Here is a 23651-nt window from a genome sequence, read left to right as displayed (position 1 = left end):
TGCAATTCAGGTTTGCTAAAAGACTCTCTGTCTGAAATTAATCTAAGTACTCATATTTTCAGTCCCTATTCATCCTATCTTCCGCCAGTCTGTTTTGGCTGGGCTAGAGTTGACTTTGTTCCCAGTGGCCGGTATTGGGCTCAAACCACTAATTTTGTAGTTTTCACCCTTCTGATTCTCTCCCACTACTTGCAGAAATTAATTCACAAGACTGTACTTGCATTTTTCAATGCCCAGTGAATCAGTGACATTTCAAACATTCTTTCAGGTTTACTTTTCAATAAAAAGAGACTGATGTATGCTCAGTACAGAGAGAACATACAAAGTACAGACTGCCAAGTTATGTGTTATCCTGTATATAACTTAAGAGCAATTTATGTTTTGTCACAGCTACAAATTGATCTCTGGATATGCCACTACCAGACACCATAACACTTGATGCAATCATGGAATGGGTCAGGCCAGAAGTGACCACAGCAGGTCATTTGGTCCAACCTCCCTGCTGAGGCAGGATCATCACAGAGCACATTGCACAGGATCACATCTAGATGGGTCTTGAGTATTTCCAGTGAGGGAGGCCCCCACAGCCTCTCTGGGCAATCTTTCCCAGTGCTCTGTACTGTACTGTAAAAAAGTTCCCCATGTTCAGATAGAACTAACTGCACATCTGTTTGTTGACTCTTGTGCTATTGCTCAGCATCACCAAGCAGAGCCTGGTCCATCCACTGACACCCTCCCCTCAGACACAGACACTGATGAGCTCCCTATCAGTTGATTCTTCTTGAGACTGAACAGGCCCAACTCTCTGTGTATCACATTGCTCATGATATAATAAATACTATAGAACTTGGAGGAAAAATATTTCAGGCACTTCATCAAACCTTTGTGAGCAATTTATATAAGCTCTGGCAAGAAAACCCAAGTATAATATTCCAAAGTTAAAAAAATGAAAGAGACCAAGGAACACAGAAGTGCATAAAGCTATCCTTTTGGAGCTTACACAGTAATAATAGGTGACTATAAAGTGTGAAATACTGGCTGCTCTGGAGTGCTGCACAAAATTATCTCCTCCTGCATACTCTCCTCTGGAAAGGAAAGCAAGGTACTGTACCTTGCATTGTATTTCAGCTAATTTTAATACAGTGCACCTAACTTCAGAAGCCCAAATTACATACTTTTAGGAAGTCACACAAAGGAATCTATTGATTAGGAAATTCAGGAAGAACAGAATTCTCCAGGATTGATGGGCAAGGACTTCTCATAGGTATCTCAAGATATTTAACACTGCACATTAGGAATACTGTATTAATCTTCAGCAAATATCTAGGTTTAAAGAAGTCAGAGAAATACAGAGTTGTATTTCTGGCTGCTCATAATACCCTGCTGTTCTCAATTTCCCCTTACAAATCATTAAATTACTGCTCTAAATAAGAATTTTACCTAGAATTTCAAATTTATTATGATAGATTTCCAATGTAAACCTAACCAAAAATTACCTAAGCGTCCAACACAAACTAGTGGACAGGAGAGCTACTACTTACAATACAAACATTGTTATATTTAACTACAAGGAGGAAAGATTCTGCTTTTATATGTAACTCAAAATGTGAGGCAAGGTCTTCACAGGAAACTCAAGATTTTTAAATGCCATTTTTTAATCCCAAACTGTCAATGCAGTAACAACACAAAAGGCAGTTTGACTTTTCTAAAGATAGGCCACAATCTTATTATCCGCATCCTTATATGTAGCTAGTCTACAGCCCGTCTAGCTACCTGGGCAATGTTTGTGAAGTCACCAGTGCCAAGCTCTAGAGTCCACGTGTGGACAGATCACAGCTGTTCCAGGCAGCCAGTAGCTAAGTGGTAACAGGATCATAGAACTTAGGTTTGAAAATACCTTTGGCTATTAAGCAGCACTTCCCTCTTATCTTCTAATGTGTGGTATAGATATTACAGCTTCCTCAACCACCCACATGGCTTTTCACAGAGCCTATCAAATTCTCTTTATAAGGAAGATGTCAAATACAGGTGGAGCTTCTTCTTAAAACCCAAGGTAACTGTTTTGGAAGAAAGGAGGAAGACAATCCAGAACATTAAAACAACTTTACTGTTGCTAAAATGCCTCTAAACACATTAGGTTAGGAGACAGTATTTTAAAACAGTAAGTTTTCCTCTTGGAATCTAGAGTTGTACTTTCTCCTATTACCACAGGGTCTATTACCTTTTACATCACAACATATTGTATATGATGTGATGTTAAAATCAAGTAGCAAGAAAAATCAAGTTAAAATCAAGAAGTTAAAATCAAGTACTTGTTAAAATCAAGTGTACCTGGCCTGGGAGGTCAGTGTCCGGCTAGCAGAGGGCAGGCCGACACCCAGCTGCAATCCAAAGCGAGCACCCCTCGGTGTCTGAGGGCCTCGGGCTGTGCTCGCCTGCGGACCGATCTCACCGCCAACACGACTGGAATAAGGAGCTGGACTCTCAATGGGGTCAAGTCAGGTTTAATGTGAAGCCCAAGACGACAACCAGGGAGAGACCCCAGGGAGAGACCACGAAAGGGGGGTGAAATGAGGTTATAAAGGGGAGGGGTTTACACTGAACCAATAAGGAAAGGTGGAGGGATGAACTAAGCATAACTGACATAAAAGGGAAACCAATGAATACAAAGTAAGGGAGGGGCCCTGGGACCACAGCCAACCACAACTCCCAGCAAGAAGATTCTGGAAAGTTAGGAGGGGTGATTGACTGGGCTCAGGGAGGAGAAAAAGTTCACAATGAGACAGAGTAGGGATCCGTCCTGAATTAGGTGAAGTGTCTGACAACGGTGAAAAGTCAAACGGCCAAAGCTGAAGGAAAGACTCGAATGCCGAGACAGCAAGGAGACAGAGAAAGAAAAACAGAAAAGACCACGAGGTCAATTTGCCCCGACCTAGAAATTCCTTTGATAAAGAAGAACTGGTGCTAAGTGTCATGCAAGATGAATATGTGTGAACTTATTGTGAAACTGTATGCATATGCATTTGGAAGGGGGATAAAAGGAGGTCTGAAATTTTCAGGGGTACGCATGCCTTTTGAAGAGAATTTTTCTCTGCGTGTGTCCGGCGCCGTAAATAAACATACCAAGCTTTACAACTTTTATAAAGTTGTGAGGTTTCTTCTTTTCTCCGCAAAACAACATATAAGGGAATGAGGGGGAGGAGGAATTATATAACTTAACTGACAGTTAATGCCAATGGCGGGAAAACTGGGAAGGGCAAAACCATTTACATAAAACGGGGGGAACAATACAAAATGGGGGAGCTATACAATAAACTTAACAAACACACTACTACACTTTAGTAGTAAAGCATTTATTGTAAAGCATTTATTCAGTAATATAGCTAAAGAAATATGCACTCCAGTGAAGCATAGAAAAAGGGAACAGCCTCTATCAAAAGGCAGAATTGATGGCAGTATAGACCAGAAATCTCAGTAAGAGAGATGAATGTAATGGAATGTAGAGCACCAAGAAAAATATCAATCTGTTGGGTTAAGGGTTGGGATGGGGTAAGAGATGTGGATTAGGAGCAAATTAACAGATTTCACTATTTCTCCTTTGACATCTCATTTTTCCATTTTCTAGGTTATGCCATTTACTCAATATCTGCTGTTCAAAATAAGCTTATAGTTCTGTATATAGAAAGCCACACTGAATGATATGAAACTGGCAGTGTCAGAGCAGGCAAGTGACACTCCTAAACAAGGAGATTGAAGTAGAGTCTCCTTGCAGACCAAAAGGATTGCAACTTCCCAATGCAGATAATGCTTGGAGAAGATACAAGTGAGTCATAAATGCACTGCTCTGGTTATGCTGCTTTACAAATTCCATCCTGATGAATGTTCCTTCGTTCCCAACTTCCAACTCAACTATTCTTACCTGAAAGAGAAAACATACCAGTTTGCAATCTATAGTACTCAACTATTAAGACAGAAATACTGAAGCTGTTTCACATAAAGCATATATAAAATGGTACTCTAAGTACCGTTTGATAAGTACTCTCATCAGTTGCTAGCAACACGGCTACCATTCTAAATGAAACCTTTTTTGCACAAATAAATTACACTATTTCTTAAATTTTAAATATTAAATTCCAAGTACTTCATTAAATCACAGCACAGGTAGCATTGGAAAGGACTTCTGATGATCATCCAGTCCAACCCTCCGCACCAAGGCAGGGTCACCTAAAGCACGTGACACAGACATGTATCCAGTTGGATTTTGAGTGTCTCCAGAGAGGAAGACTTCACAACCTCTTTGGGTAGCTGTTCCAGTGCTCTGCCACCCTCAGTGTAAAGACTTTCTGCCCCAAGTTACGGTGGAACTTCTTGTGCTTTAGTTTGTGGCCACGGCTCCTTGCCTCTTTTTTGGGCACCACTGAAAAGAGTCTGGCACCACCCTCCTGACACCCACCTTTGAGATATTTCTGTGTATTGGTGAGATCTCAGTCTTCTCCAGACCAAACATTCCCAGTTCCCAGAGTGTCTCCTCATGAGAGAGGAGCTCCAGACCCCTGATCATCCTTGTGGCTCTCCCCTGGACCCTCTCCAGTAGCTCCTTGTCTCCCTTGTGCTGAGGAGCCCAGAACTGGACACGGCACTCCAGGAATGGCCTCACCAGGGCTGAGTGGAGGGGGAGGATCACCTCCCTCACCTGCTGGCCACACTCTGGCCAATGCAGCCCAGGATGGCATTGGCCCTCCTGGCCACAGGGGCACTGGTGGCTCATGGGCAGCTTGTGATGCACCAGGAGTGCCAGGTCCTTTTCCACAGAGCTGCTCTGTAGGAGGTCAGCCCCAGGCTGTGCTGGCACTTGGGGCTGTTCCTCCCCAGGTGCAGGACCTGGCACTTGCCCTTGTTGAGCCTCACCAGGTTTCTCTGTGCCCAACCCTCCAGCTGATCAAGGTGCCATTGAATGGCAGCGGAGCTTTCAGGTGGATTAGCCACTGCCCCAGTTTGGAGTCACCAGCAAACCTGCTGAGGGTGCCTTTGATCCCTTCCTCCAGGTCAGTGATAAACAAGTTGAGTAGGATTGGTCCCAGTACTGGTCCTTTGGCAATACCACTGACTGCAGGCCTCCTGCTGGACTCTGCTGCACTGATCATGACTGTCTGAGCTCTGCCTTCAGCCAGTACTTGATTCACTTCACTTTACATTCCTCTAACCCACATGTCATGGAAGATGAGGATGTTATCAAAACCCTTGCTGAAATTAAGGTAGTGCTGATACCATCTGATAGACACCAAAGCTGATGACTGAGATCTGAGCTCTGGGTGAGAGCCCGTGAACTGCCAAATTTCAGGATAACAAGGAGTATGAATATGGATGACAGCAGCCAGGTGAATGGATGGTGACAGACACATCAGGAGCTGGGAATTCCTACCTTTGGGATAACAAAGGAGATGAAGATTGGTGACACCATCTAGGCGGATGGAAACAGAGAGTGGGGACATAAGCTAATGACTCAGGAGGAAGAGCAAGACTTGCATGTGGGGAGACTGAGGCTGTAAAAGATCTGGGGTTCCTTTCCTGGGGGTCTTGCCCAGAGGGACCAGCTCAAGCTGTTTCTGTGTTACTGCACTGTGAATAAATGGCTTTGTGGCCTGAGACACGTGAGACACAGCTATGGGACACCTGGGACCTGTGAGGAAACTGGTCTGAGTGCATGTGAGGGTGGGCTGTGTGAGGAGTCAAGCAAGGCACCCATCAGCTCACTGGAGCCACCCACTGTGAAGGGCTTCACTCCCAACAGTGAAAGCCTCTGACGTTGGGAATTGTCTCTGCCAGAGTCTCATGAACAGCCAGACTGGGAAGTTTCTTTAACAGCAAACAATATCCACTGCTCTCCACTAGCCAACCTACCCTGCCATGTCATCTCAGAAGGCCATGGTAAAGTATGATTTCCACTTGTCTACTCCCAATTGCCATCCTGACTACTTGGTGAATCCATCCTGACCAGTTCTTGTACGTGCTTGGTGATGACCTTCGGAATGATCTGTTCCACCACCTTTCCAGGAATGATGGTGAGGCTGACTGGCCAGTAGTTTCCTGGTTCCTCCTTGTTGCCCTTTTGGAAGATGGATGTAATGCTGGCTTTCATCCAGTCACCAGGCACCTCCTGTTCTCCATTTCTCAAGGATAACGCAGAATGGCTCAGTAACAATATCTGCCACGGGATATCTACCTCAGCATCCACAGAAGCATCCTGTTGGAGCCCGCAGACCTATGGGCATTAAGTCTGTCTAGTTAACCTCTAACTGAACCCTCTATGATCAGGGCCAAGTCCCCCTTTGTTCAGCCTTCCTCCCTTACCTCTGAGGTCTAGGATTCCTGAAGGACAGCGTCAGCAGTAAAGACTGAGGCAAAGAAGGCATTCACTAATTCCACCTTAACTGTGTCTTCCATCAGCAGGACACCTGTCTGCTTCAACAATGGCCCTACACTTTCCCTAATCTTCCTTTTCCTGGCTGATGTACTTACCACTGATATCCCTTGCCAGACTCAATTCCAAGTGGGTGGTGGCCTGCCTGCATACCATCTGTTTTCATGGAGGTACTCCATTACTAGTTAATTTTTATCAATGCACTTCAATGATTTAATTGAACATGTAACTAAACACTCCAATAAACAGTTAAACAGTTGACACCTCTGTTGGAAATGGGATAAGGGGATAGGCAGGCTGGAATGCAGGATAGTTCTATCAACACCTTAATGAACTCACAGAAGTTTCAATGACATATGACACATTTCTAAATAGCCAAATTTGTTCAGAGTAAACACAAAACTCCAAACTACCTTTGTGAATTTTCAACATCTAAATTCAGATTATTCAAAATCTAACTGCAGACTGCAGTTAATGCACTTTGAGGCTTTTTTTTTTTTAACCACTCCAGATTACAGCAGAAAGTCAGATGAACATCTTTTATTGTACTTGGAAGATGTTTGATAGAACTCTAGAACTAGAGGAAGCCTGTTTCCTTTTTTTTTCACATCTCATCTTCCATGAGAAACAAGTTTCCCTCCACTTCCACAGCACAGTCCAACTACTCAGATGTTATTCATGGTAGTATATCTAGTGACAGAATGGAAAAAATCTTGATGCACAAAGAACACAGAAACTTACCTTCAATTCATGTAGTAAGTCTAATGGGACTTCATGTACTATCCTTCTGTTGACAGCAAAGATGACAGGGAATGTTTGCTTTCATCAGGAGAGCTTGGCAATGGCATCTTGGTAAATCCTTCATCCGTGAGAAGATCATCCTCATTTTCCTCTCCTTCTTCGGACATCCTTAGTTTAGCTCTATAACTTTGGGACTTGTCTCCATTATTATGACTCTTAGATGCAGTCTTTTTTAGCACTTTGTGTGAGTAGGACGGGGACTGCCAATATAGGTCCCATTTTTTAATATCCTCATTATTTTCTGACCCATCCATTAAATTTTCACTGTCCATTGTTAATAAAATTGAGTCTGAGGCTGCAGATATGGTGGTATCCATACTATCACACTGTAGAAGCGTCTCGTCCAATATTCCAATGTCAGGAGATTCATGAAGGGCAGAATTTAACGAACTTCTAATTTCAGCAACTAAATGAAACAAACCAAGGTGAAATTTTAATACTTTCAATCAGTCTGTTTTTTTTCTGTCCCCTCAGTGATAGAGCAATCCAAGAGGGAATACATATAGCTGCTTTATATTGTTTATGTTTCCCCAAAACAAAGGGAATTCTACGTAAGAAAAAAAAAATCTCTTAAATCAAATTCAAAGTATTCACAACTTATTACTAGGTCTACTGTTTTGTATTAGATTGAGCCATTACAAAAACATGCAACATCACTGAAATAATTATCTTTTTCTTCTTGCGTTACAAGTCAATGAGCACATTTTTTATCAACGAGCATAAGAAAAACAGTTTCAAACTCACGCAGATTTTCTGGAGTTCGGGGTATTTTATTCTTCGTTATAAATGGGTTAAAAGACAGTGAGCTCCTGGGATCATCTAATGTCATTCCTTTTTCTTCACCACTGTGAGGTGACTCAGAAATCACCGCCTTTGCAATCTGTAGGATGTGAAAGAACAGGAAATTCTAAGAAATCAAAATTATAACCATTATAACCTCTTCATTTCTGTCAGTGTTGGTTAAAAATAAATCTCATTTTCCAAATCATATGGAGAATTTGGAATATCCTAACTTTTCTGTTATTTACTACTTAGGTTCACAATGACCATAGTATGCTACAAACACAAAATGAAGGTAAGGGACTGAGATCAGATTCAATTTTCAGTTCACTCATCATCTATGAATCCACCTTTCAAATAAGAAAATGTGCTCAGATAGAATATATTTAAGACATTAGCCGCGAACTGCATAAGCTTGAAGACTAGAGATATATTCACACATTTAAAAAATTTTAGTAGATGAAAAACAACTACCATTTCAGTTAAAAATGCAATTTACTTTCCAAAATAAGAAGTGGCACATTTGACAGTAACCCTTGTGAAGGAATTCCTCAAATATTAAATGGAATACCTAAAAGGAAAAATATTTACATTCCTGCTTAAAATTACCAAGTCCCTGTTAAATATTTAACATGTGTATCTGTAGTGAGAGTCCTATGTATTGGATAAGTGGGTCCTAGTAGCTCTAAATGAGCTACAGCTGCAAAGTCCTTAGTTGGGCAGCAGCTGTAGCTGGTAAAGACAACTGGGATAAAAGAGGTGGCTAGAGAGCCCTGGAGGAGCCCCTGTGAAGCCACAAGGAACTGTGCTGAAGAGAAGAACTGAATGGTAGAAAACCAGCTAGAACATATGGACTTTAAAAATATAATAACAACAGTATGGGACTCTAGAAATATGAAATACAAGATAGCAACATGTATCTTAAGAATTCAACAGTTCTTTTTGTTTCCAAATACATGCAGTGTACTTCACTGACTTAAGTGTAATCGTACCATGATTCTACTGAACATACTATTCACTTCACCATGATTTTTAAGTATGATACCTGCACAAACTCCATGCTTTCAGTGTGTACTTTATCAGTCCACTCTAAAACTCCATGACTGATAACTATCTAGCAGAAAAAGGTATCTTTCGATGTATGTGGATTACAAGAGACATTTTTTGTTATAATTAGTGATTTGTTCTCCAAACTTAGTGATCATTTACTTAAAAACTCACAAAAATTGTATCCTAACCTCTCCTTCCAGTTCATCCCTGGCTTTCTCAAGAAGGTAATCTTTTTTCGCAGGAGACTTTGGCTGGGTAACATTTTCACCTGCATTCTCCTCCATTTCTGAAGCAGGGAATTCTTCCTTTCCATTTTTTAAGTTTTTTTCAGACACAGGTTTTTCATTTCCCACACAAGTATTCAAGTTCTACAGGATTACAAAGGAATTATTAGTCATTTTAAAATCAAGAAAGGATATTAGCATAAACTACTGTAAAATTTCTGAACTGCAATGGCTCCACAGTGTTTAGTCAACAAAAATATTTCAGTCTTGAATTCTAACAAAATACAAAATATTTTTACAACTGTATTCAAAGTAGGACCTAAGTAGAGACTAGGATAGGTGTTACATACAACACAGATGACTCACTTGCAACAACTCTGATCACAGTACAGTGAACAACTGTACATCCAGGGTCCTTTTACCCTACATTTTCACACTTAAATTTCATTTATAGCTTAAAGAAACAAAGTCTGACCACTGCCCACATCAAAAGACTGTTTCAGCAAACAGGGAATCGGTCACACACTGCATGTTACACAGGAAGTCAGATATAAGGGCACCTACTTCCTGCTGTTCTTTCCTAAAGCTTAGTGAAGTCACTGAGAGTTAGCTTTTACAATTTTGCCAGACTAACTCAAATGTGTAAAAATATTGCTCAAAAAACAACAAAAAAACACCCCAAAACCCTCACAAAACAAACCAAAGCCCCAAAAAAACATGCCCAAAACCATTTTCCATGAAGTCTAAGTTTCAACCAATATAAAAAGGTCATGCCATAAGTTTAACTTACTTCAAAGAGATATACATTTTTAATTAACAGGTCTTCATTTTCAGACACCTCTGATGACAACGGCAACGATGAGCTCCTCAAGAGGGAAGAGAGACAAAAAAAACCCCAACAATTTTAGAGACAAATTAAACAACTAGAATGCAAATCTTAGAAGGCTGTTATACACTGTGTGCTCCGTATCTGTCCGTTACGATTTCCCTCAATTCGTCCCGGTCATCAGAAAGCAGTTTTACTATAGGGAGAACAGTGTGGCAATTAGAGCAGCTTTAGCCCTAGTTGTGTATCAGTCTCCCAAAAACAGTAAATTAATAAACTCTGCTATTGATTAGCACACACAAAAAAAAGGGCTTTCTCAATACACTCGTAAACAAGTCTTCTGCATTCTACTATAAAAGACAACTGGAAAGTCTTCTGCACACTTGACAACATTCTTTTTCCTATGTAGTCTTTGTCTGAACCATTTCTGGCATCCACAAGTCTGTTCCTATGTAAACTTGATATTTAACAATCACCTGGCTACCAAAATCTTCAGCTTTATAATTTCTAGTAAGTTTCATGCCAATGGCATAGCTCTCAAAACTGCACAGTTCCCACTTGCTAGGAAAAGCATATCTTCAAATGTTTTTGATGTTATTTGTCTGTAGCCTCAGAAGCAGACATGCCTCCATACTGTATGAAGTCACTGAAAGAAACTCAGGATTTAATTGTTAACTACTTTGAGAGCCTCTGAGACTCATGTGCAACTACATCTACTGATGTCCAAGAATGGATAGCATTACAGCATTCCTTTGCTAACTCCCTTAGTCCCTTAGCAGGTAACATTCAAACATTTGTGGGAGTCCTATTATGAACGACAGTATTATTCAAAAGGTCATGAAATATTCCTGGACTAAGCAAATTACAAAAGGGAAAAAACCTTCTAGGATAACATTGTTCTGTGTTTAACCCTTTGCTGGTACTGTAGGAAGAGTAGCTACAGAACAATTGGACTGTAAGTCTCAAGAAAAGTAATGAAAAAAGCCTTGCAGAGTAGGTTTAGCCTGAGAAACGGAAGCTTCTGTTCTCTCCATCTGTCTCTTGAATCTTCGAACATGGAAAGCAAGAAAAAAATCTTGCAATTTGACTGCTACTCCTCCTATTCAGCAGCAATCAGTTGATCATCTGTCATTAGCTGGAGAAAGCAGCAGTTACTTTAGGACTATCTTGCTAAAGCAAGCAGTTGTGATGGAAGGAGTGGGCTACTAAAATATTCTACTAAGGCTCAAGTGATGCAAAGTATTCAGGTCCAATAAGTAAACATCTAATTCTTCTACTGCTTTTTTATCAAATTCTTATTAGCATACCTTCTTGAGGGTACTAATATTGCATCGATCGGGGCTTCCAAAGACCCATCACTTTCCTCACAGCTTTCTTCATGATCATAGTCATAATTATCTAGAAAAGCAACCCAAAAGTTTCAGTATTGCTTCCAATTTCTTCACTTAGGCTTCCCATGTGACACAACTCACACTACTTCTGCAGACAACACACTGGATGGATTTTACACTTCAAGAAAAATAAATTAATACATAAGTAGGATAGTACTATCAATCCTTTTGCTCATGCAGTACCTGATGCCCCTAGGAGCCAGCACATCTTTCTGTTGTTCCCGAACACATGTTCAAGAATGTGATTCTATTTGCTGCCCTGCACACAGCAATCAGACCTTTTACCTTCCTCCAAACTAGTCCCAGGCACATCACCATTATCCCCTTCTCTCCACATAGACCTCAATTGTACAGTACATCAATTCCACAAAGCACAATTCCACCCACCTTTACTCCAACTGCATTAATCAATAAATATCTTTGTGGATATACTCATTCCTCTTGCTGCCTCAGTCCAAGCAAGGTGAAGCTTTGCATAAGTAAATGTTACAGAAGTAAATGTTTTGAACATTATTGGAGGTGCACATACCTCAGTCATGGCCTGTCTAGAACAATGTACTAACTCTGACACATCTTGAATACACAGCCAAAGTTTTACCTCAGTAGTTCTCTACTAATACTAAATTTCAGCTTTTGCAGGGAAAAATGGCATTTTCCATCACATTTAACTCAACACATCAAAAATCCAAGTTCACTTCTAGTAGTTAGGTGAGGTCCTTATTCTGCTTTTCGGTTTGAATCTATTAACAGACAGAAGTTTTCTTAATGGCTGTATTATCAGATAATGAATCTCAACCACAGAGAGAATGTCACAATCTGTCAAGCTTTCTGATTCTACCAGCTCATGGCATCATAGTACAGGTGCTTCAATCTTTTAAATTTTTAAGGCAAACTATGTTCCAAATCCAATTTTGTAGCTTCTCCTCTGCAGCTTCTAGCCTTACACCCACATAGACTCAGATGGCTGGAGCAGTACTTTCGCCTTTGTAACCAAAAGGATCTTCCCACCAATTTTTTGCATCTTGCAATTCCAATACACCTCCGTTATGCCATTTTTCCTCAAAGGAATTCTAAATGACATGATTCAAGCAGTCTTCCTCCTTGCTTTGTAGCTTTTAACTTATAACTCTGTACTAGTGACAGTCAAGACTTGGTCAATAAGTAAAATGAGGTCACACAGTAAAATATCATCAGTCAATTAGCATGTGCAACAACCATGTCTGATCAAAGTGAGTTCTGATCAACACTATTAACCAAATAACTGAATGCAACTAATACAAATCAAGTGAGATCCTGACCAAACGGAACAGTTACTAAGGAATAAATTATTTCAGTGTACCAGGGAAAGATAGTTATGTGGGAGGACACCTTCAATTTCTTTTCCTAGACAGTCAACGGGAAAGTTTCACCTTCTTTCTCTATTACTCCTCCAACCCAAAATAACCTTTACTGTTAGACCGAATGTATTCTCTAGAATCAATGAATAAACAAACCTTTAACCTTTATACACGGGCATCTGTCTCAACATCCTTTGTGCAAGAACAACAAAATATCAAACAGCTCAGCAGTAGATTTTTGCCAAGCTTCAGAGAATCTCCAAGACACTACGAAGTTGAAATATGGAAGGCAATTTTGGCAAAGAATCATTCAGAACCAATTACCACAGACTACCAAAGATCATCTGCAAATGCAAGAACAGAGCCTTTTTGATTCCACATAACTTTTAACAACTGTGCTGGTGGGAAAGAAGGAAAAGAAGCTTCTCCTGTTCACCCACCTGAAAATAACTGATTAAGGACACCAACTTCGTCTGAAGAACTAAAACACTGAAGTGATGAAGCTGGTTGCTTTCAAAAGGAAAAGAAAAAGTTACACAAGCAGGCAGAAAAAGTCAGTTTATCAACAGCAATTAACAGACAGTTATTTAAAACAATTTTCCTGCTAACCAGCTGTCAGACTCAACTTCTCCTCTCTCTGCTGGGTAGCTACATAAGGGTACAATCTCTGTCAGTGTGAGCATCAAAATGGAAATTATTGTTCCTTCATCAAATACATTGCTTTAAAAGGGGATAACAGAAATCAGCAAATATTCTGCCTGAACATACAAAATGCTCAGCTTCCACAAGGGGACAGACAGAAACAAACCAAAAAGCAATCAGCTCACTCTCATGCTGACCTACCATCTCAACTTCTCCAGTGAATACATCAGTATGACAGTCAAATGTATTCTCTTTAAGAACTGTATTCTCCTTAAGAAACATGTATTCTCCTTACTTCTTAAAGCAGAATTGGGTATACTGCACTACCTGGGTCCCCTCACCTTATCTACAAAGCTAAAGTGTTGTAACAGAACATACTAGTTTAGACCTACATCCTCTCTCACCTTCACCTTTTTCTCTTTCCCAGAATCAGATAAAATTAATACTACTTACCAGATCATCTCTAAAGATTAAATTAAAAGGAGACTGGCCAAGAATCGTTTTCCACTTTGACTCCCAGATTTCTTGTCTTCTGACAACAGACTGATGCATTGGCTCACAATGCTCTTGCTTTCTTCTTAGACTGTAATATATAAACATAGAAAATGAAGACACCTGTTGGCAGAGATAACAATTCCACATAAAGAGGAAAAGTATTATGTGTTCTCCCTTATCCTGACAAACCTTTGATATTCATGCATTTATGCAAACACTAAGAACTAAAATTCACAACCAAAAAAGCTGCTGCTAGGCAGTCTTCTTACAGCAGAATTGGAAAAATGACACTAAAACATATATACAATAAACACTTTAAATTTCTCTAAGCCAATTACAGATGAAAGTTTTAAAACTCTCAGAACTTATTAATGCAACAAGACAAAAAAAAGCAAAAATCAGATCAGCAAGCAAATGAGATCGCCAGGAACAAAGGCAAAAAGTTGAAACTAAGTAGGGAAGAATCTCAATAAAAAGTCATCTAAATAATTAGAACAAACACTCATTTTCCCAGAGGCATAAGACTGAACCAACATGTTTTTGCTATAACATTTTTCTAGAAAAGACCCCAGTAGATATGATCTTACCATTTAAGAACAAGCAATTAGAGAAAATCTCTCAACAATCACCTTTCAGCGTTCAACTCCCGTAGTGCATTCTTGTAGGATGCAACCACATCCTCAATTCTGTCCAGTTCTTTTAATTTACGTGGACAACGTTCATCTCTCAATGTCATCAGGGCTTCATTTAACAACTGAATAACTGTTAGGAAATTCAGATTTCCCTCTTCATATAAATTTCCTGTACAAAACTTGAAGTAGAGCAAGCAATTAAAAAAATAATTAGTGAACACCACCAATATCAGAAATTTTGTCTTCTGTAGGCAAAGCCAGGACACTGTATATATTTTATACTTAGATTCAGGTCCTGATAGTTTCATTTTTCAAAAAATACAGTCTATGTTAAAGCAATACAAGTCGAGAAAACTCCAACAATGAGTTGGAGCATTGTTTGACCACTGCCCCAAAAGATACAGCCCAAACAGCACTGATGCCATAACTGAACAACACCATATACTACAGTATGGCAACAAAAGCCAGTTGGTTGAAATACTGCTTAAAACAGTCAACATAATTTTAATGTCTAAACCACAATAAAGTCAAGTACTATAATCAATAGTACTTATCAATATAGTACTTATCAATACTTATCAATATATTTGCTCAGCTGAAGTAGTTAATGGGTTAGAAATAACAAATACAAAACAGCACTATAATAATAAGAAATCTCTGCATATGAATTATACATTTTTCATGCATCCTTTTGCAATTACCTCTAATAATCCATGAAGTACTTTTTAAATTTTTTAAGGTAATTAACTGCATTCTTGGGGACTAAATAAAAACAGTTTAGCAATTCAGCAGAAGGACAAAAACCACTTACTGTATGTATGTTACTTTCAACTCCAGAAGTCAACAATGCTGGAACACTCAAAACAACATCACTTCCATCCAGAATACATGGGTTAACACAGTCTTCAAGTACAGAATCCACAACTTCCTTTTCTTTTTTCAGAGATGTAAGCGTTTCCTCTATAAATGCCCACATACTGCGGACCTTAACAAGAAAGGAGAAAAACGCTGTGTTAAAATGTTGTAATACCCACAATGACAGAGTACCAAAACAGCATGAAGGCAGATGAAAGGGCTGGCATAATCACAGGCAGACAAGTGCAAATAACAGTATCTGACAGTAGGTGTTGCAGAAATGTTAGAATTCAACATATTGCCACAGCAAGAACAAAATGCTCACCTTCTGAATTCTCTCAGTTGTGTCATTTTCGTTTTGGTCATTTTGCTTCATCCTATATGCACATGCAAAACAAAAGTTCAAGCAGACTACAGTGAAATTACAGTTCATATTTCATAAAACTGAGCATCTAATCTATTTCATACATCCTAACTTACTTACAAGGAAAAGTACTTACTTACCTGCAAAGCTGATTCTGCGCATCTGCATATTCAGACTTTGTCCGCTTTATTGCTCTAGATAAAATCCTAGGAAAAAATTCAACAGCTAGCACAGGCTTATCAGAATTGCTTACAGTCACTAACCAATTGTTTTTCATCCCAGCAGCAATAAGTAAGTTACTCTAAGTATCTATTAGCAATGTGAACTACAAATATATTCAGCAATTCTACAGTAGCTAAATCCCTCACTTTCAAATACCAAAGAACAGAATACTGGAGTACAAGCAGCTGGATCATAGAAGCTCTTTTGTCAAAGTGCTTTTATTGATATTGTAAGCATGTAAAAATGTAGTAGTCTGATTTTCAGAAAAATTAGGTGCCTAAATCATGCTGCATTCAAAAGGATCTTTGGAGTTCAGATGCACTGTCAAGAATGAAAAAAAAACTATCAAGAGTTTAATTTTTGAAGAGTATCACTCAAACAGTAGTAATACTTCCCAAACAAGGTCACAGGAGACACAGCATTACAGAAATCAGAGACATTTAGAAGACTTTGATCTCTGGAAATTGTATTTTTGAGCCTTCCATTGAAAGCAGAGCCCTTAATTATGCTACTCATCATCTTGTCAAACCAAGTCTTGAATATTTCCAATACTTCACTTCTGAAGGCAACCTTTATCCGTATAATTGTTGAGATTTTTTTAAATCTCCAGATGGATTTTTCCCCAAAACACCTGCTGCCTTGTCCTGTTAGGGCACATCTTTGTGAAGTGCACCTCCACATTCTCTACAACTACCTTATAGATACTGAAACTCTGATTAAACCCGTAGCATTGCCTTTTTCAAGCTAAACAAACCAAATTTCTACAGCTTATACATTTCACACTCTGAAACCCTCTAACCCACTGCAGTCCTCTGCTAGTATCTCTCCCATCTTTCATTCTCTACCTTCAAGTGGGCTGATTAAAACTGAACATACTATTCCACATGTGGCATTAGAATTGTCACCTCCAGCCAGCAACTAAGTACCACATAGCTGTCCACTCACCTCCCACCACCCCAGCCCCAACAGAATAGGAAGAATCTGAAAAATGGTAAAATTCATGGGCTGAGATAACAGTTTAATAACTGAAATAAAAATACTACAGCACAGATGTAAAGGAAAAAGAGAGAAAATAGTAAAACTGCAGAAAAATGTGTGATGCATAATACAATTGCTCACCATCTGCTGACCAGTATTCATTACCATACAGCATGGCATGCTGCTAGTCCTGGTTTCCAGGACATTCTGCTGACTCATGCTCAGCTTATGGCCACACACTACTCTCACTTCTGATTCCTTTTAGCAGAGCTACATCACAGCTAATCACCCACAAACCTGTGCTGCGGTTGGGGACTATTCTCTCTCTCAGGTGCAGGACCCCACACTGGTCTTTGTTAGACCCCACACAATTTTTGTTGTGCAAGTCTGGAGACTTGCCAACTTGCCATTTACCAGTAAGGTCTCTCTGTGACATGTTTCCCCACTGCAGCATCTGCCTTCCTCACAGTTTGGCACTAGCTGCAAGTTTGGTGGGTTTGTATTCAAGCCTGTCATCCATATTCCTTAAGAAGACACAGCACGGGCCTCACAGAACTCCATTCATAGACCAGTTACTTGAGTAACTTTGAGGCACTGTCACCCTTTGGGCTCACCCCTTTACCCAGCCTTCTATCTTTCCAAGTATGTCAGATATGTTCTGAAACAATGTCAGGAAAGTATCCCTGTGCCCTTGGATGAAAGTGTTGCTTCTTTCCCCACTGCTTCTTGGCACAGAACTGGGCTACTGATCTTACCCATGCAGGCCTAAGGCAAGGTACATCTTGGGTATCCCAACCTGTGAGATTTGCAACTTACCATTTTGTTCAGGAGCAGATCTAAATTGTCCATGCACTTCCACCTCCTAATAACATACTACAGGATTCTTTATTCAAGCTCTTAGCAGGCTCTTGGAACTTTAGCTGAACTTAGGCTTCCTAGATACATCACTGCACACCTGAGAAATATTTCTGTATTTTTGTCATAAGAGTCAGTTCCCTTTTCTATATTCCCTATGTTGCTACACTGTCCTAATCAGGCTGGTTCCTTGTTGCACCTCTTTGTTTTTTGACTTAAGAAGATGGAACACACATGAGCTTCGGCAAGGATCTCAGAAAGTCTCCTATCACTCATGAGCCTTCCTGCTTTCCACAAGATACCTCCTACAGCTGTCTAGGCCAGTGGAAATACGTTCAAATTAAAAGGCCAGTGCCATCAGTTTTCTTCTTGTCTTCCTCACATTCCTTTGCATTTCAAGTTCTACAGCCTTGGCTGCAGCGACCATAAAAGCCCTGTAACATCTCCAAAGAAGTTGTTTCTCTCATTTACACAAAGTGAGTTCAAGAGAGTACCGCTGCTACTCAGCACACTTAGTCATTGCATCACAAAGTCATCTTCCAGGTACTCCCCGTTCTTACAGTGCTAATGTATCACTGAACCACTTTCCCAGCAAATACCAGGATAAGCTGAAGTCCGCTGTAAGAATCAAGGTCAGCAGAAACCCGTCTCAAGGTCTCCCTGGAGGCTCATCCCTCCTCCAAAGGCATGAAACATGACCGGTCCTCTTGTACGGAGCTGTACTACAGGCACACATACTACTGACACTGCTCTTTTACCTACAGTGCAACCCCTCGCCCTTTTCTGCCATTTACTAAACAACTCACAACTGTCCATGACAGTGCTCCAGTCATGTAAACTATCCCACACAATTCTGTAAATTCTGATGATATATAACTCTATGCTTGCATGGAACGTTCCAGTTCATGACATTTCTCAAGCTTGGAGTGTTTGCCATAAACAAGAACTAAGAATAGTATACTTTTGTGAAATAATTAAGGTTTAAGTAAATAAAATATATCTTGCAGTCAATAAAAAAACCCCAAATGTTCCATCTTCAGAATGTTGTATTTTACCCTTCAGAAGAAATCATACTGCTATACATGCAGAATTCCCTGACCATTTTAATGCCCAAGTAACAAATAAAATCTCCTAAACAGTTCATTTCTTTAGACTACTATGCTTCATAAAAGATCTACAAGCAGTAGAACTGTTGATGAAAAAAAGTAAAGGGGGAAAACATGGGAGGAGTTCAACACAATGACTTCTGTGAGGTAAAGCATATGCAGACTTTTCAAATCCTTCTAAAAACACATACACAATTTATGAAAAGACTCACTTTTTTTTAATTACTTACTGTGCTTTTCTCCTATATTCTTGAAAAATAAAATGTTCTCTTTGAAGAACTTGCAGCAGTTTATTGTATGCAACTCTGTGTCTTGCTTTTGCTATGTACATATTCCGAGGTCTCTGCGTTACAGCTTCAGCAGAAGGTAAACCAGTGCCTAAACAGAAGCCACGGTTTGGATTACATTACTTGCTTTTAGCAAATTGGCATCTTCCTAAACTACCTAGATCAAGCTGCAGGAATCACAAATCAAGATGCTCATTTTTACCTGGACTGAAACACAGCATGCAGTGTACTGCCACTTTTGCCTTTTTTTCTGTTGTGTACACTTTCACACTTTCATTCCCTCACTCTCACTCCCTTTCTACATTCTTTAGGTTACAATAATACAAGATGCCGGAACAGACAGATCTGATCCTTCAGAATTCCTTAAGTTCCAAAAAAGAAAATAGCATAGTCATCCAATACTTTTGAACCAAACCATTGCTTGTGTGGGTAATGGTGCAGAGCACTGCACAGGTGAACCTTGGAACAAGACCCATAAAGCAATAGAGAGTAAAACCATCTGCATTGTTCTATCAGCAGTAGCTCTGCGCAAATGCACAGAAAGACTCTGACCTGAGCATCCAACTAAGAACTTCTTAAAGCTCCTGTCACACATTAAAGACTTGATACATTTACAAACACAACATATGAAGCATTTTTATTGTCCCACACAGCTTACCTACAGAGAGCTTTTTCATGTTCTCAATCATTACGTATCTTGCAAAACGGTACAACACATGAACAAGTTTAGCACCACTAGGAGAAATCAGTGCGGAAGGTGTAATTTGTGGGACACTTACTTCCATCTGCTGCTGGAAAAGTACAATAATTTTAAATGCAAAACTAATCTGAGAAGTAAAGCATAAACAGCAGCAATCAAAGACTGGTCTACACACCAAAATGCTGCAGATTACCCAGTAGCAAGCCTGATGCAAAGCTAAATGACTTTGCCCACCCCTGTTAACACCTACTGTAGTCAGCAGAAGAGTATATAGCTTTTTCCCATGTTGCCAACACCCACTGTACAAAAGATGGTTTCAATGCAAAGACTATTATCACTGTTGGATAAATGTTAAAAATTGGTGCCCTCCTCATTCCTAACAGTTAACGTCTATCTTTGAAAACACATTCAAGTTTTCTTTCATATATTCTACTGAAGGCATGAATTAGTGTACTTTAATCATATTTAAAGATATTGTAGCACTGGTTTTCACCTTACCCACTATTACTAAAATACTAAAGTGTTGAGGAACACAAAACAAGATTTTTAGAACAATCACTAAAACAAAGCCAGCATAAGAAAGCAACACAATAACCAACAATACTTGAAGTGGTTTTGTTTTGTTTTTAAAAAGCTTGCCTTACATTATAGTCTCTTTCCCATATACAAGAAAATACTCTTAATTAAGTTTTTCATCCATCTGAGTCAGCTTTCACAATAAGAAACACCTTCCCAGGCAACTTAAACAAACAAACCCTCAAGCTGAAGGAAGTTATTCCCACCCAGGGTTAAGAGACTCTCTAGATTTCCGTTTAATCAAATACTGTTATCCAAAAGCAAGCCACAGCAGTTTTAAGACCCAACTAGGTCTCTCTCTTCTAAATTCCCCAATGCCAACATCTTTTCTTCAAGGAAGTCCAAGATAAACTACATGAAAGAATATACAAAGTAAAACTGAATTCTTTGATAAAAAAATTCTTATTTGAAACTCTGATATAAAACAGTTCCCTCAGAAACAAAATAAGGTCACAGAAACCAGTAGAGCATCAACTTCCACTTTTCATAATACTCACTGAAATTTCTCTTAGCCACTGACAGCAGCGGTTCGTAAATCTAGGACTTGACAGACTTGATTGATTTTTCATTTAAAAAGGAAGAGGGGAAAAATAGAAAAAAAAAAGCCATGTCAAAACACATTTAAATATTCAGATTCCTAATTAACCATTGTAAAATCAAGAATAAGACACAGATTTTGTATTGATGCTGAGTCAGAAAATGAGGGGCAGACACCCCAGACCAAGAATAGATCAAGGTTTGTCAAATTACAACGTTTTCTTTTCCTACGTTAATTACAGATTATTTCAGAGAAAGGTTTGTCTGCAGCTCTTTCTAACTTGGGACAGAGGAAGAAGAGGAAAAAAAATAAGAGGGCAGAACCCTGACCATTTTCATATCACTGGTCTTCCTCCTGCAATGCATGGAGACAGTTTTTTTGTATAACAGAGCTGTTTCAGCTTATACATTCAAATGCATAAGCTGATACAGCTCTGTCATACAAAAAAACTATTAAAGTACACAGGGCTCTTGCCATGTTGAAGGTCCTGGAAACAATCCATAAATGACAAATATTATTTTCTGTTTGGTCAGAAAGAACAAGACCTGTAGATTAGTTGTCAGCTGTTAAAATTTGTATCAAAGTTGCCAAGTAACAGAAACAACTAAATAAGGCAAGGTTTCAGACTGATCAAAATTGAGTAAACTGTGATCAAAACAAAACAAATTCTCTGTCTGTATGCTCTTCTTCCACAGTATTCCCCAAGAAACCTTCCCCTCCAGCAACTATATAAAACATACTCTTAATGAAGGGCACAGCAGTAACCTAAGAAGCCAAATACTTACTTCAAAGTTACTTCTGCACAGCGCTTATCCAGCTTAGCAAACAAGAAGTGGGAAATGGTGGCAAACGCTTTGGCATTCGGTGCAGCAAACATATCCCTAATACAAAAATAAACACCCACATCAGAAGTAGCTATGGTGACAAATTAACAGAGCACTTTTATTGTCTGCTAAATACTACAAAACAGTGTTATTACAGCGACCTGAGGAGGTCTCCATGGTGAGAGAAGAACGAGAATCTTGTTTCTTGATCAGAAGGCTGGATTTATTGATATATAATATATAATACATTATAACTATACTAAAAAGAATAAGGAGAGAAGTTGCAGAGGCTTGCTAAGATAAGAATAGAAAGAATGAATAACAAAGTTCTGTCTCCAGGGCCTCTGTCCCTGAGCTTGCTTCTGTGATTGGCCCCCAATTGGAAACATGGAAGATGAGCCAATCACAGTGCATCCTATTGCATTCCACAGCAGCTGATAACAATTGTTTACATTCTTCTTCTGGGGCCCTTGCTTCCCAGAAGATGCACAATCCCAAAGAAAGGATTTCTATGAAAAAATGTCTGGGACACAGTGCTATGTTACTGAATATTTAATTGAATGTTCTATTTCCTATGTAAAAGTATATACCTTTCATCCTGTTTAACACGGGTGAAATCCAGGGCTGCAAAAACAGCGTGGCCAACAGGTCGAAGGTTCTGCCCCTCTGTCCTGCTCGTGTGAGACCCTCCCGCCTCCCCCCACCAGGAGTGCTGCATTCAGCTCTGGTGCCCCCAACTTAACAAGGACGCGGAACTGTTGCATCAAGTCTAGAGGAGGGGCACAAAGTTGAAAAGCAGACTGGAGAACCTCCCCTACGAAGGCAGAGAGAGCTGGGGCTGTTCAGGAAAAGAGGAGGTTACATGAAGACCTTATAGCAAACTTACAGTATCTAAAGGGGGCCTACGGGGAGGCTGGAGAAGGACTCTTCGTCAGGAATTGTGGGGACAGAACAAGGAGTAATGGGTACAAGTTGAAATAGGGAAAATTTAGGTTAGGTATTTGGGAAAAAAATCTTTACTGTGACACTAGTGAGACACTGGAACAGGCTGCCCAGGGAGGTTGCAAATGCCCCAACCCTGGCAGTGTTTAAGGCTGGGGAAGGCCTTGAGCAGCCCGGCCCATGGCGGAGGGTGGATCTGCGCGATGTTTTAAGGTCCAGTCCAGCGCCCTAACGGTCACGGCGCTATGAAACAATTCCGGCAAGAGTGTTACCTTCCAAGGCAAGTTTTCAAAACACGCGCTAAAAAGCCCCTCACCTCGCCTTCCCCACATGACTGTGAGGGGGAGCAGGAGTTCTCACCATTCCTGGGTTTCATTTCTTCAGAAGCTCTGAGATAACGTGGACTGCGGCTGCACTCCGGGCATTTCCCGGGCGCTCTCTGTCGCCGGGGGCACAGGGCCCGTCGGCGGCCATGGCGAGACGCTCCCGCCTCGCGCCCCCGAGTGACACCGGGGCCTCGCTCGGACCCCCCGCCTCCGCCCTCCCCCGGCTCTCCCGAGCACTAACCTCCCTAGCTGTACGCCCGGGTACCGTTTCGGGTCGAAGCCCAAGGCCAGCAAACATATCCAGAGGTAACTGCTCTCCCACTTAGCGCCCTCCACTGCAGCTCCCGGCAACGAGGGGGTAAAAGAGTCCTCCGCCACCTCCTGGGTAAAAGACGGCTCCGACAAACGGCCGGTAAGACGCGGCATACCCGCCGCCATCTTGCCGAGCCCGCCAAAACCTCCCACGGGCGGGCCGCCCA

The 23651-nt window shown here is 40.3% G+C and overlaps 2 protein-coding genes, 1 non-coding gene and 1 pseudogene across 5 annotated transcripts in view; all 4 read right to left on the bottom strand.

Annotated features, from left to right (window-relative positions):
• Window positions 1-6413, bottom strand: part of LOC135459651 (stabilizer of axonemal microtubules 1-like) — a 20732-nt pseudogene extending 14319 nt beyond the window's left edge.
• LOC135460117 (long-chain fatty acid transport protein 6-like) overlaps window positions 1-23651 on the bottom strand; it is a 370483-nt gene that overhangs the window by 43163 nt on the left and 303669 nt on the right. The gene's annotated exons all lie outside the window — the stretch shown is intronic.
• Window positions 3295-23651, bottom strand: HAUS6 (HAUS augmin like complex subunit 6). 3 transcript variants are annotated; one of them, XM_064736363.1, is made up of 17 exons: window positions 23414-23651; window positions 21866-21961; window positions 21040-21094; window positions 19925-20057; window positions 19210-19357; window positions 15959-16024; window positions 15780-15831; window positions 15411-15584; window positions 14597-14778; window positions 13926-14055; window positions 13271-13340; window positions 11410-11500; window positions 10067-10142; window positions 9241-9420; window positions 7967-8102; window positions 7163-7628; window positions 3295-3919 (listed from the first exon to the last, which is right to left on the bottom strand). In XM_064736363.1, exons 1-16 carry the CDS (start codon window positions 23608-23610, stop codon window positions 7201-7203), a joined length of 2214 nt encoding a protein of 737 aa, XP_064592433.1. In that variant the 5' UTR covers window positions 23611-23651; the 3' UTR covers window positions 3295-3919; window positions 7163-7200. The 3 variants fall into 3 exon arrangements, with proteins under 3 accessions (XP_064592433.1, XP_064592435.1, XP_064592436.1); XM_064736365.1 differs by having other exon boundaries at window positions 19925-20054; XM_064736366.1 differs by lacking the exon at window positions 23414-23651 and adding an exon at window positions 23163-23282.
• On the bottom strand, window positions 10230-10360 carry LOC135460199 (small Cajal body-specific RNA 8). Its single transcript, XR_010443187.1, has one exon. It is a non-coding gene; the product is annotated as a small Cajal body-specific RNA 8 (non-coding RNA).

The sequence above is a fragment of the Zonotrichia leucophrys genome, chromosome Z (genome assembly GCF_028769735.1).
Source record: "Zonotrichia leucophrys gambelii isolate GWCS_2022_RI chromosome Z, RI_Zleu_2.0, whole genome shotgun sequence".
Taxonomy (NCBI): Eukaryota; Metazoa; Chordata; class Aves; order Passeriformes; family Passerellidae; genus Zonotrichia; species Zonotrichia leucophrys.
The sequence above is the reverse complement of the archived record's forward strand: the minus strand, read 5'-3'. Positions and strand labels throughout refer to the sequence as shown.

Excerpts from the sequence above, each read along its gene's own strand:
- HAUS6 (XM_064736363.1), bottom strand. The coding sequence starts at position 23,610 with ATGGCGGCGGGTATGCCGCGTCTTACCGGCCGTTTGTCGGAGCCGTCT. Across the intron at positions 21,962-23,413 it reads CCGGGCGTACAGCTAGGGAG|GGATATGTTTGCTGCACCGA; the intron begins GTTAGTGCTCGG and ends TTTTTGTATTAG. Across the intron at positions 14,779-15,410 it reads TTGAAAGTAACATACATACA|TTTTGTACAGGAAATTTATA; the intron begins GTAAGTGGTTTT and ends CTCTACTTCAAG.